Source organism: Aaosphaeria arxii (assembly GCF_010015735.1).
Source record: "Aaosphaeria arxii CBS 175.79 unplaced genomic scaffold BU24scaffold_3, whole genome shotgun sequence".
Lineage (NCBI taxonomy): Eukaryota > Fungi > Ascomycota > Dothideomycetes > Pleosporales > Aaosphaeria > Aaosphaeria arxii.
The window spans coordinates 993,528-1,007,032 of record NW_022983476.1 but is presented as its reverse complement, the minus strand read 5'-3'; the positions used below and the strand labels follow the sequence as shown (position 1 = coordinate 1,007,032).

At 49.5% G+C, this 13,505-nt stretch overlaps 5 protein-coding genes across 5 annotated transcripts; 3 read left to right on the top strand and 2 right to left on the bottom strand.

The window, feature by feature from the left end:
• Positions 1 to 42: 42 nt before the first annotated feature.
• BU24DRAFT_460269 (DnaJ-domain-containing protein) lies at positions 43 to 897 on the bottom strand (the record flags this gene model as incomplete). Its single annotated transcript, XM_033531809.1, has 1 exon — positions 43 to 897. The coding sequence occupies one exon, from the start codon at positions 895 to 897 to the stop codon at positions 43 to 45; it is 855 nt and encodes a 284-aa protein (XP_033385531.1).
• Positions 898 to 3,357: 2,460 nt separating this feature from the next.
• Positions 3,358 to 5,431, top strand: BU24DRAFT_448924 (uncharacterized protein; the record flags this gene model as incomplete). Its single annotated transcript, XM_033530921.1, has 2 exons — positions 3,358 to 4,399; positions 4,473 to 5,431. The coding sequence occupies 2 exons, from the start codon at positions 3,358 to 3,360 to the stop codon at positions 5,429 to 5,431; spliced, it is 2,001 nt and encodes a 666-aa protein (XP_033385530.1).
• An 874-nt stretch (positions 5,432 to 6,305) lies between these two features.
• Positions 6,306 to 7,360, top strand: BU24DRAFT_343464 (NAD(P)-binding protein; the record flags this gene model as incomplete). The annotated part of the gene is made up of 3 exons (XM_033523369.1): positions 6,306 to 6,338; positions 6,434 to 6,844; positions 6,899 to 7,360. 3 exons carry the CDS (start codon positions 6,306 to 6,308, stop codon positions 7,358 to 7,360), a joined length of 906 nt encoding a protein of 301 aa, XP_033385529.1.
• Positions 7,361 to 9,198: 1,838 nt separating this feature from the next.
• On the top strand, positions 9,199 to 10,955 carry BU24DRAFT_145680 (uncharacterized protein). The gene is made up of 2 exons (XM_033521187.1): positions 9,199 to 9,490; positions 9,547 to 10,955. The coding sequence occupies exons 1-2, from the start codon at positions 9,402 to 9,404 to the stop codon at positions 10,571 to 10,573; spliced, it is 1,116 nt and encodes a 371-aa protein (XP_033385528.1). The 5' UTR covers positions 9,199 to 9,401; the 3' UTR covers positions 10,574 to 10,955.
• Positions 10,956 to 10,961: 6 nt separating this feature from the next.
• BU24DRAFT_388214 (MFS monosaccharide transporter-like protein) lies at positions 10,962 to 13,167 on the bottom strand. The gene is made up of 3 exons (XM_033525004.1): positions 12,812 to 13,167; positions 11,997 to 12,687; positions 10,962 to 11,930 (listed from the first exon to the last, which is right to left on the bottom strand). Exons 1-3 carry the CDS (start codon positions 13,012 to 13,014, stop codon positions 11,241 to 11,243), a joined length of 1,584 nt encoding a protein of 527 aa, XP_033385527.1. The 5' UTR covers positions 13,015 to 13,167; the 3' UTR covers positions 10,962 to 11,240.
• Positions 13,168 to 13,505: the final 338 nt, after the last annotated feature.

Here is a 13,505-nt window from a genome sequence, read left to right as displayed (position 1 = left end):
GCTACGAACAGACATTCTTCCATGCGGCATCAACATATGGGCTCATGAAGATTCGACTACCTTACCGGTGGTATCATACACTCGTCTAGCTTCATTGTCCTTTAGGACATCGTAAGCTCGGTTGATTTCGGCCATTTGCTCCGTGGCTTTCTCCTTGCATTCGGCTGGCACGCGGTCAGGGTGATGCTTCAAAGACAATTGACGATGCACCTTCTTCAGCTCCTGGGCACTACTAGACTTGGGTACGCCAAGAACAGCGTAAAGATCGACTTCAGACTTTAAGCCCACCGGCAGGTCAGTGTCTGGAATCGGAGGTTTCTTGGGAGTGGCAGTGCGGGTTCGATAGGAGCTATAATTGAAAGACGATTTGGCAGAATAGTCGCTTGAAGTGAACGACTGCTTACTTCCTTCAGAGGGATACGCATTATTCCCATTTCTATGATGACTGCCATTGTATGGTATATCATTACCCTTCGTCGAAGAGCTATATTGCGCAGTCGCGCGTGCCCTTCCAGAGTTAGCTTCCTGGAACTGAGAGCGATATTCATGTTGAGGAACGCGCTGATCGGCAGCCGGGTAAGAATCGCCGTGTGGGGATTGATATCTAGGTTCCGAGTGATTGAATGCTTGAGGTCGAGCCTCACGGACCTTGTAGCCACTTGCCGCTGCAAACCCATCATCAACCTGACCGGTGTAGGTACCGCGTCCTTGTGGTCGAATTTCTTGGACACGGTAACCATTGGCAATTTCAAGTGGTTTATAGTTACGCGAGGCGAAGTATTTGTGTCCTTGAATTGGGTCAACGAAGAAATCATCAGCAGATCCAGTGTAGCTAAGTCCAACATACTCAAACTGAGGACACTCCGAAAAGACTTGCTGGGTGCAGCTAGAGCTCATTGTCGTTGGAAACGAGGTAAATGGCAAATCATCGCGCAAACCATTCATCCTGAAAATAGCTTCATCATCCACTAATCGTGAACTCTGACTGGCAGAATTGCTTGGTGGATGTCTACTGGTATGAGTTCTGCTATGTTCACGTAGAGCACTCTTACCACAATGGTGTGTCTTTGTCCGTGACGCACTCTTGTTATGAGGTTTTTGATGTTTACTGCTTATGAGAACATCGAGGAAAGAGACCATGATGAAGACTTCTGGAGTACCTAAAGTGAATAATTGATGTCTTAGCCTAGTGAGAATTCCTGGCATGCCCGAGTGGCTATGATATACTGTGGACTTGGTATTTGGAACAGGTGCAATGATGAGCATCATGAACACGGATCAGGAACATTATACAAGCATCATAGAATGACTTAAGTAGAAAGTGTTAACAAAAGCATTGTGCTGACTTTAACATCTCGTCATGCGTGCCGGACATTCACCACTCTATCTTTGAACACCTCTCTTAGGCTCTCTTTACAGGATCCTTGTACACATTACAGATCTTTCTTGAGATATTCAAATGCTTCCCGGGCTTTCATGAAGCCCGCTTCGGCTTTGTCTATTGAGTGCTGATCGACCCCTGGATGATCTTCGACCACTTTAGAGGCCAGTGCGGACAAATTGTACGATGTCTCAACAGACTCTAACGTGAGTCTCTCGTGTGGACCAAATCCCAGTATTTTACGAGCCTTTTCTAGGGTCATAATTCCATCTCCTCGCCCCACGGGGACCATATTGCCTGCTGGATCATCGTTAATATACGCTTTAGCCTTTCGTTCATGCAGAATACTGCTCACCACGTTCGTCTTCTTGTCGAGTCATAAGTTTTTGGTTAATCACCACGTCCTGGATCAATTTGGCTGTGAGAATGCGGGCAGTCGTTTTGCGCTCAGGATTTCGGGTCAGGTGTGAAGCTGTTGAAAGATAACGTAAGGCTGAAATCGAGGTGTAAGTAATGTGTTAATGGTATGTATCCAGAGAAATGCAGTTTGTAGATACGGTTAGGTGTTGTAACAACGCAGGTTCACTTCGTGAAGACGTATTTATACCAGAATCCGAAAGGTGCAACACACATGACTGTGTTCAACAAGTCATTGATTTGCAAAAGGGTATGAGTCCAGAGTCAACCAGTCACTCCTCACGAAGCAAATATTATGCTTGCATTGGCGTCACTTCTCATTATTTCATCTACTGCTGTTCGTGTCACACGTAAAGAGAGTCAGGCCTATAAGCTCTCATCATAGACAGTTACCCAACTCTTTGAATCTTTGTTCTTATAATTTCTGGTTCTTTCTTCCCCAGACATTGCATTGTCAAGTGATAGGCTTATGACATAATTATCAAGCATTGACTGAAAGAAGCTACGCAGTGCCGCTAGCGGTTTCATGCTTCGCCACCACTCAAACCCGCGAACACCTTTCAACTTGATTGCTAGTTTGAATTTGGGAATGAGATGTTATTGTACGCGTTTCATGCTGAAAGCTAGTAGTTTTTAGGTCCTTGCAGAGAGCTGCCAAGTACATCCCAAATATGCGCACCATGGTTTACTAGCTATCTGATGCAATTGAATCCCCCCAAGTTCTGGATTTGTAGATCATGAAGGGTTTACAAAGCAGTATGCGAAGTGTAGTAATGGAAGCTCTGCGGCTATTAAAAATGGTAGGGGCCGCTGGTTGACCAAGATACGAAGTTTCCGGAAACCCCGCGCAGCCATTGCATCATGAACAGCTTCATGCACAGCAAAAGTAGCCCCATGCTGGGAGAATGCAGTTCTTGTAGTTCAGCTCATGCTCAGATCCGCGTTCCCCGTGCATTTGTACGTATGGGCGTCCAGATCTCGGTACTCTGGCTTTGTTCGTTCACGCCCCATTCCTGGACCCGGCCTAGAGCTAACTAAACGCATGTGATGGCGGGAGTATAGCCAAGTAAATAGCAGTATACCATGCAGCTTCTAACCTTCTTTGGGGCAATGCCATCCTTGCCGCGTATGTCCACGAGCCTCTGGGATTGCAGAAGCTTGCCGCGGAGGGTACACGCCACAAGCGCAAGCTATCGAAGATCCCGATACCTAAATAGGCCAGCGCCGGGAGTCTGGGTAGCAATAGATATATTTCTTTATTGAAATCCGCTTGTCTTTCAGCATTGGAGATCTCCAGTACCGCAATGTTATGCAACAGCCTACGGAATGTGGGCGGGCGCCCCAACCCCGACTGTCCCAGTGTTACGGTACAAATGTTCAGCACAACGTGGATAGAGCTTAGAGCTCTTTTGAGCGGGGAAGCTCTAGAACTCGAGACAATCATATATGTTGTTGGAGGGTTTCGTTTCGAGGTCTGGTATACAGGCGTAATTGTCAGTGTATAATGTCTCTCAGAGCCCAACCCATTTGACGACAACTTGTACGAAGTCAATTCCAAAATGGACGCTCCACAATATGACTTTATCTTCGAAAGAAACGATATGTGCAACACATTAGCTCTCGACACAGTCGATGCACAACTTAAGCCTGCTCCTTTCGACCGTGTAGGAACCATGCCCAAGTCGGATTTTCGATCTTACTCTTACAACGAGCACGAGACTTCTTCGGTGGACGAATCGCACGATATAGTCTGCGATCCAGCCATTCCATTTCAATTGCAGTATGCGCAGCCGCGAGCGGTGGGTGCTCGCCGTTCAAGCAGCACATGTCGCTCGTCACCGCCTATATCCCGAGCAAGTTCTCCATCATCACGGAGGCCGAGCCTACAGTCAAGTGCAACGTCAACAAGTGTTCTTACAGTTGAAGTTTGCCCGGAAAGCAAGCCTACGGATACCTACAGAGGTAGAAGGCCATCAATGTTAAGCCGCCTGCGGTCGTCCATTAGCACGACTTCAATACTGAACAACCACAATCAACGGCCAGATGTCATGCCAGCCGACTTCCGGAGACCACCCGAATATCCAGAAAAGCATTTCATTGACTCTGTTGGAATGGTCATACCAGGAGTTTGTGACCGCGATCAGTGCCCCCATCCGCGATCTCATTTTGTTTCCAATTGGCGCCTCTGTGAACCCATTGAATATACCACCACGTTGGCTGATCACGGTATCACTTACAGTGATTACTGCCGTCTTCTGAATGCGCTGTCAAACCTTTTGAGCGATATCGCAGAGGATTCGAAATCATCCAGCAAAGTTCCTAGCCACAGATGGCGCCACAGAGATGCTACCTTTGGCCCAACCGCCACAAAAGGTAGTAGTGCCAACAATACAACAACCTCAAGCCACCAACCTAGGATCTCGAGAGAATCCCATGGACTTTCATACAATACTCGACAACAGGCTTCGGCTTTGAACAAGCTCTTGGCTGATATTACCTTCCACTGGCGGGCGCGAGGTGTACCAGTCATGGTCTGCGTCGGCTCATTTTCCTTGTTCGGATCCGAATCGAATTCAGGATTCGCTCATCCAAATACTTCACGTAGGATTATAATCCCCAAAATCAATGGGGGCTGCCTTCAGTCCCAATGAGGGGCAACGGCTTTCATTCGTAGATCCTTTCAGTCTATTGATCACCACCAAATCGATGGAAGACAACAGCGTCTCGGGACCTCGACGACGTCCAAGCGAACACAGCCAGTCGTCCGGATCTCTCCCTCTACAGGCCACTGTACCGCCATATCATCACCACCAGTGTACCATGCGTGATCGAACTCGCCCCTGGGCTTTATGGCCGAATGCCATACCGACGTCTAAACGGGACTTGATCACCAGCCATGCTGTCCGCTATGGAGAAGATCCCTTCTTCAGAGCGTGGATGCGCGCCAACATAAACTGCCGTACGCACTCAACAACGTATGCCAAGTTCATGATAGAGCAAGAGAACAACCCCTTTATCAACATGCGCCTCGCATACGTGAGCCCGATCTCGAAGTTAGCTAGCCTTTGGAGCGCATGCAAGCGCGGCTACAACGACAGTAGCGAAGGCGCTCGTAACGTTTCAAACAGCAAGAAGTACGAACACAATCGCAGACTGGAATGTCGCAGGACCGTCGAGCATGGCACTAGGCTTCGTATTGCCAGGTTCGCCTTTCGCCATCCGCTATACCCACCTCACACACCCGAGATGGAGGAACTCGGTCTCACCGAGGCTGGTTACAACAGGATCATCTCTGATATTGAGAGTATCCGAAGGAGCTCAAGGGTGATGAAAGAAGACTCCACCAAAGAAACTTCAGCCACGCAATGTCTTCCATTTCATTGCATCCAACGTCGAAGGCCAGAGGATGCACTGACTAAGGTCAGCGAGTACATCCGACATCTCAATGCGAGCCAAAAGGGACTGATCTGGACAATTGAGAAGATCCCCGGAGTATATGAGAAGAGCCTTGGACACAAGGACCACGAGTGGGAGATCAGTGTTTGGAATGCAGAAGATTCCCTTGAGCTGTTGTTGCAGTTGGAGAAATGGGGCATCATTGAGAAGAGACTTGACATTGATGATGACGACTAATGAAATATCAAGAATGAATGTGCTTTTAAATTTTTTTATGGGTATACAGATAGTCTGATATCCCTCGATACCCATGGGCTTTGCCACTCGTTATGCATATCTTGTTGTAATCAATAGATGTTTGTGTAGTAACACTTCAACGGACCTAGGTAGATTGGTCGACCTACTAGACAGAGGTCAATGGCCCGAATAGGAAATTGAATTGTCAAAGATCACTCTTGTCAACGATGCTAAAAGGCTTGTAAATCTTCGAAGGCCTGTTGTAATCTTTCAGATGCCGTCCTGAGAGAATGTACCGGTACTTGTTCCGTCATGGACTGCGTCCATTCGTAGATCTGTTACTAGCCAACGCGGAAGCAAGTCGTTGCCGGGGCACACTCAATGTCTCTGTATAGAATAAGCAGCAACAATTCCGCACTTTTGGCGCATTGCATTCCCTGCCAACCATGCGTTTAGTTCACCAAAACAATAATCATGGAGGGTTCATGTTGGCCTTTGCACTCCGAAATACATCCCATCCCACGACTGGTATTACACTACTTCCATGGCTTCAGCAGCACCTTCATTTGCTTTCGGGTAAAACACATGATTTCTTCGTATGTAATTTCTTCGAACAGAGACCCAATATCATGTCAGCAGATAAATATTTACACCTAGCATGTCGTCAAGCAAGAATCCCAAGTAGTATCTTTGAATTACTCATCCTGTGCCACCATCATTCCGCTGTATCAACTCTGCAACAGCACGACGGACTTTCGTCCTCGGGATCTTGGATACCAGCCCGTCAAGGGTCTTTCGGGGTATAAATCTATGAATGCTGCTCCAAAATGGCGAATAATTAAATCATCTCAGACGCTTCTAAATCTTTTCCACCATGTCTGACATCAAGAACGTTATTCTTGTTGGTGTAAGTATCTCACCGATGGGTATTGTCCAATGTCCCAAAATCGTGCAGCCGTATAATGATGCCCTTCATATTCTGCGAGTACTGAGGACTCATAGGCCACTGGCAATCTTGGCCCATCTGTCCTCGACGCCCTCCGGGCGTCATCGTTCAATGTCACAGTTCTCGAACAGCACACATTGTCATCAATATTTCCCTCCGACGTGAAGGTCATCCGCGCAGACTACGATGCCCCCGACGCACTCAGGAGCGCATTCCAAGGCCAGGATGCTGTAGTCCTCACGGTAGGAGCCCCCGCCATCCCCGACCAACCTCGATACATCGACGCCGCCATCGCGGCAGGCGTGAAGCGTTTCATCCCCAGCGAATTCGGAAGCAACACGCAGAATCCCAGGGCCCTCGAGCTCGTCCCCGCTTTCGGCGTGAAGAACGGCGTTGTCGATTACCTCATCAGCAAGCAGGATGCCATTTCGTGGACTGGTATCATCACGGGTCCTTTCATTGACTGGGTACGTTCAGTTCCGTCGCCATGTTGAGGTCTGCGATACTGATGCCGCAACTAGGCTATGAACTCTGGATTGTTGGGCTACAATGCTGCTACCAAGACTGTGACTCTTATCGATGAGGGAACGGGGGAGATCTCCTGCACGCCGCTTCGACAGGTCGGCGAGGCCGTGGTTAAGTCGCTGGAGAATGCTGACTTGACCAAAAACCAAATCGTCTACGTCTCATCGTTCCAGACTTCACAGGTGGAAATCCTGTCGACGGTCGAGAAGCTGACAGGAGAGAAATGGACCGTCAAACATATTACTAGCAAAGAGCTGTTCGCCATCGGTCACAAGAAGCTCAGCCAAGGGGACAAGAAAGCCGGAACCAGTGCGCTTATCAAAGCTGCCGAGTTCAGCTCGGAGAACCTAGGGGACCATGCATCAGAGGGTCTCTGGAATGAGAAGCTGGGGTTGAAAAAGGAGAGTTTCGAAGAGGCGATCAAGGCTGGGCTTGCGGGTCAGGTTCTTTCCCTTTGAGGCTCTGTATATCAATAAATAGGCGGAACGTTGGCACGATTATATGTTTACTTAGCGAACAGATACCAAAATGAAATCTGACGTTCGAAAGGGACATTCCAATATTCATTTCGCAGAGGGAACATTAGAAAGCGAGTATGGCAGAGTTTAAGGTAACGAGAAATCCTCACATTTCAACAGTTGTAGTTCCTATATGATGATCCGTTAACGTGATCCGATAGGACTCTTGTCATGTGTCAACATGTCTTGGCGTGACGGATTAACACCAAAGCATCCGAATATCCACGCTTCCATGCTTGAAACAATGCTGGTTCCGCCTCCTGCGTCGCCGAACTCAAGGTATCGCTGCTTATAGAATGTTTCTAGAACACGTCGGAAATCAAAAGTATCCGCAAGCAGACGATCGAGAGGTGCCCATATGATTCTGAATCGACTCGAAGTGCGCAATGCGCATGGACTCGTAATGTCGCACAGAGTTCAATAGTCTAGCCTTTTTGTGAGCGACTGCCGCTATGCAAACGACATTCCAACATTGGAGTAACATGTCACCGCCTAGACGCTGAAAGTAATCATTCGCAGTCGAATCAAGCGGACTACTGCTAATCGAGGAGGTAGTTGGACACCCACGATGGCGATTTCAGATGTCAAGAGAAATCTAAGTTCAGAAACATGGCGGTGGACCCAATGAGACTGTTAGACGTTGATAGTCCGCTTCTTCGGATACGTAGTCAGCAGATATTCGGAGGAGTCCAGGGCTATTTTTGCTCCGGACAGTACTCCGTATTTATGCCGTCGCTATAGATGGAAGAACCCTAAACCAATGGGTGCGCCAAGTTAATGTAATCGAAGGTATCGAACAGATCAGGTCCAATTCCGTAAAGGACAAGAAAGAAGAGTTCGTTTCATTCCGGCTATCATTGACATCAACGGCAAAACGCTGTCCAATACGAGGGGCACTCAAACTGTCGCGCAATCTGGGAGTACTGGTATGGCCTTGGCTGAAGAAGGAGGCCTTGAGAAAGCCAATTATAGCCTTATAGGTCGGATGACATGATTCTAGATATTTAGAAGTCATTGGCATATCTAATTATTAGTTGATTATCACAGCCTCGAGTCTCCAGACAGTTGTGATGGCTAGTGGAATGATGGTGTCGGTGTAATAGTGGATAGACTAGATGGGATTGAGGAGGGGACTCGTAATGATACGAAGGCAAAGGATGAACGTTAATATGTCCCAAACTCAGCCACGGGGGGAGACGCGCAAGTTCCGTTTCTGGCTTGGCTCTTGTCTCACGTTTCACATCCATCCATCTCCATCTCCCTACGAGGTAATAATTAGTTACTGTACGGGTCCATATCCATATCCCTATCCCTTGTCCATCTCTCTCTCTCTTTCTCTCTCTCTAACCAGGTCTCTCCCTTGTCTTGTCTTCCCTCTTCCCTGCACATCTCCCGCGTCGCAATTCCAATTCACCCCCTCCCCGCCCGTCCACTCACCATCTCCTCCTTCCTCTCTTCCCCTCTCTATGCCCTGCCCTACCTTACTCAAACCGTCTTGTCGATCACCCTCCCTCCAGGTTGCCCCCAATCCAGCCTCTTGTCCTGCCATTTCGTTTCCTACCCAATCCCAATGATCACACTCGTAGTCTGAGGGTGTTTAGCCGGCTCCAACTCCACGAGTTAGTTACCTATTGTACTCTATTGCACCACCTCGTAACTTGCTTTCCTTTGCCTTAACTCTTTGCCTACCGTCATATCTGCTTCATCTTCATCCTTTCTCCTGTCGCTCGTCGCTTCGCGCACTGAACCTTTTTGCTGTGACATGAGGTGTTGCATTTGTCCGCCGTCCCTCGTTATCCTTTGTCACCCGTTCACGGTCGCCCTCTTGGTACGAGGACCATCCATCTGAAGCGCCGGACCACGGACTCTTACAGCCCATCTTTTGGCCCCCTGCCGACACCCAGAACCTGCCGTCCGCCTCTTTTACTCGTTCGATTTCCTCATTTTCTCGAAAGTCAGAATTCAACAACATTATACCACAATGCCTTACCTCGCCGCTCGCGATCCCCTCGCGGACGCGAAGGAGGCGCTTTCGTCATGGGACAAGTGCATGGACAAGTCCTGGTGCAAGTGAGTAGCCGTGGTCAGAACTATACGCCCAAATTCGCTACTAACAATCCTTACAGATGGCCAGTGATCGCTGTCATAATCATAGGCACTATCATCGCTCTCTCCACAATCCTTTGCATCGTGCGATGCATCTTTTGCGGTGCTAAATGCGCCATGTGTTGCTGCAGCTGTTGTAGTTGTTGTTCAAGTAGTGACTCTGGTCACAAGCGGATGAAGAGCGGCGAAAACGGTCCCTATCCACAAGGCTACAATGGCCCTCCCATTCCTCCTCCAGCAATCGACAACTACTCCATGAATCAACAATACCGCGCCCATGATGCCCCGGCTTTCCAACCCGGCGCTCCTCCAGACGTTCCCCAGTACGCCAGGTTCTCGTCGCCGAGCAAGCCTGTGAACGAAGACGCCCTGCCTGCGATGCCGAGCTATAGCGATGCGAAGGTCAGCTATGTGGAGGAAGCTGTGCCAGAAAAGCGAGGCGATATGGAGATGCACAGGTTGGATCACAACGGCAGCACAACAGGAGTCGCACCTTACGGAGACATGCGGAAGTCTCCTTTGCAGCGTTCGCAAACCCAGGATTCATTTGGATTTCCTCCCAGCTACCAGAACCCCACTGCCGATGGGTCGTATGGCCAGAATGATGGGTTCGTCAGTGCAGCACCCCACCGCAGCCCGCACCCTAGCCCAGGGCCGTACGGCTCGCAGAACAGCTACGATGCGCAACCGACAGGATACCGAGGCCCTTCGCCGCTCCAAAACCCAACAGCAGCCTATGGTGGCTACGGGTCAAACCAGCAGTATGGACAATCACAGGTTGGGTTAAGGCACAGCCCAGCGCCACCCAGTCCAAGCAATTACGGGGATGATTATGGCTTCACATCGCCCGTTGCAACTCGAGGGGCACCGTATGGAATGATTCAGCACGACAACTACGCCCCAATATTGTCCAGCTCGCCATCACCCGGTTACGCACCTACAGGAGCATCCCGATTCGAGCCACCGCCCCCCGTTCCAGCCTACTCCGGGCAGCAAAATTATGGACACTCTGCCGGGGCTCGACAAGGTCCTTACGGAGGTTTCTAGCGGTGGTAGTACCGACTCGGTCGAGAGGTGCTAGAACAAAGTTTCGGATCTAATTTTGTGCATGTACGGATAGTTTGCTCTGCGGATTCTGCGCCATCACTACCCTTCATTCTGTTTTCATCATAGATGCATAGCGACGGCGTTACGGGGGAGACTCCTCATTTCTAGTTTTGGTCAAATTGTCGACGACATGCCCTTACTTCGCTGCATTTCTTAGAGTTTTCCTAAATCATCATCATCTATAGCAAGCAAACGCGACAGCTCAGCGTTTTGTGAATATCACACATCTCCACGCCTTAGAAGGCTCTAAATAAATAGATACAACTTATTTATACAGCACACCTGGTTAGTAAATGTTATATATGACATATCATATATTCTTCTCATGCTAGCATTTGGCGCCGACTGCAGTGATATTGATTCTTAAATGTCAATGAGCGGAGCTGTGCTTGTAACAATTTCGCCAAAGAGCATCAATAAACTCAACCTCACGACAATGCTGAAGCGAGCTGTAACATACAAGAAAGCTGTACAAAACATGACGATTGATCGTGCTAGCGATAGCAACGAACCAGGGGTATACATTCTAAGGCAATCCCATAATTGGGGGGAACAATACACTCTCTCCTTGTCCTCACCTCTCCACGACGACCACACACGCACACGCTCATTCCACTCTGGGCAACTGATCATCCAACCTGCTCAACAGTGGCACCCTCTCGGAGTCCACTCTCCCCTCGCCCTCCTCATCCGGATACCTAAACGTAGCGTACTCCCCACCGCTCACCTTCGCGACCCTCCATGACGCCTCCTCACTCGCATCCTGGAAGAACTGCTGGTTCTCCTCGAACGAGCGTCCGCCGGTCTCGGGCAGGTAGATCCAGGTCCAGACACCCGCGACGGCATTCGTGGCCGCGAAGACGAGGAAGATGAAGTACGAGAGATTGTTGAACATGACGGGCGTGAGGAACGTGATGGCGAAGTTCGCGAGACCCCATATGATGACGGATATGGCGGTGCCTTGGGCACGTGCCGTGGTCGGGTAGATCTCTGTCGGGATGAGCCAGACGGTTGCGAGCCAGCCGATTCCGAAGGCACCTGTGGCGATGAAGAGGACGATTGTGCCGAGGATTCCCGGAATGAGGGGGTCGATGGAGAGGCAGCGGACGTTAGAGGATAGGCCGCCGAACAGGGTGAGAAGGAGGAAGGAGATGGAGAGGATGGCAGAGCCTTGGAGGAGGAGTTTACGGCGGCCTAGAGCGTCGATTAAGAGCCAGGCCACGGTCATCAGGAAGAAGTAGGAGGTGTAGTTGCCTAGAGTGAGGTATTCGGACATTTGGACGGGGAATCCAAGGAGCTGTAGATAGCTAGTCAGTATGTATAAAGTGACAAGAGAGCGGGAGATGATGAAAGTTGGTCGTACCTCGAAGATTTGAGGACCGTATACGGACACTGCACCATAGCCCGTCAAGGCTTGGTTGACCTGGCCCATTATGGTGACGACGGTGGGGTGAAACTGAGGATGCCTTGGAGTTACCATGTCTAAGTAACTGACATGGTCATTCTTTTCCTTCTCATGTGCATCTATGAGGTCCTCAAAGCGAGCGTCACCTTCGTTGCCATATATCTCGTTAAGTGCTAATTGAGCCTCGCTGCCACGGCCATGATAGATATACCAGCGAGGACTCTCGGGCAATTTTTCGACAAAGATCATTAGGAGCAGGGGATAGATCTGCATGACGATGATTGGAGTTCTCCAGGCCCATTGAGACCATTTCCCCAGTGCCACGGTGACGCCGAGGTTGATGCCAAAAGCCATCAAGAGGCCGAAGATATTGGACTGGAACTCTTGGGCAAGCGCTTTCCCGCGTGCCTCATCCTTCGAGAGCTCTGAACTGTACGTTGGGATGACCGAGTCAATACCACCGACGCCTAAACCCATAATGACTCTCCCTACCAGCATGACTGCAAGAGCTCCCCTTGAATACCCGAAGCCTGCTACGAACATGATGAAATTTCCGAGCGATGCAGTAGCTAGACAAAGGAAGATTGACTTCTTGCGTCCATGGGCGTCGGCGAGCTTAGAGAAGAGAACAGCGCCAGCCGCACAGCCCCTAGAGAGAGACCCAACAGTCAGTATCATTCAATTCTATCGAAATCAAATACTTAGGCCTTTCGTCTGGGTTCTACTACAGGTCTTCGACTGCTCGGGGCGATGTTGTTATGGGCATCACATACAGGTAATATACGCTCACAATGACACCCACGACTGCAGAGTCGCTGGCGATCCCCATGGTCGAGAGATAATTGTAATTGGTATTGATCAACGACATCATGCCTTGATCGTACCCATAAAGGGCAATAGCCGTCGACGAGAACAGCACCACTTGAGCCTGCTTGTCATGGTAGATCTGCTTTGCGTGATCCGCGAGCAAAGCCATTGTACGATTGAGCCCGAGGCATGCGAAGGGGTTGCGGGGGTGGGAGGGGGGTATGAGGACGAAAGATGCGAAAATGCATGGCGGGCGACATGCGGAATAATAAGAATGCGATGTTTGAGACCATCAAGCAGGTCATGTGCGATGCATGAAAACCGCGAAGTATGACGGAAGTGTGCATCATTGGCGCGATTCGATCTTAGATTTAACAAGGAATGCCTTGCCGAGGTTGGTCCTTGAGCGATCCAATACACGAGTACTTGTAGTCAATTCATCCACCATTTGGGTCTAGCCACAAGCCGATGTACCCCCAAAATCCTACGAGCATTGTCCTTCCGTCTTCATGGAGTGATCACCCTATGGCCGGTAACTTACGATACCAATACCTTGCTGGCTTTGCAAGGACAGCGTGTGAACTTGGTACCATAAGTACAAGTCTTGTAGACTCGGGAGCAATGTCACCAGGAAGGAAGCTTTGGGCAGTGTTTGTCCAC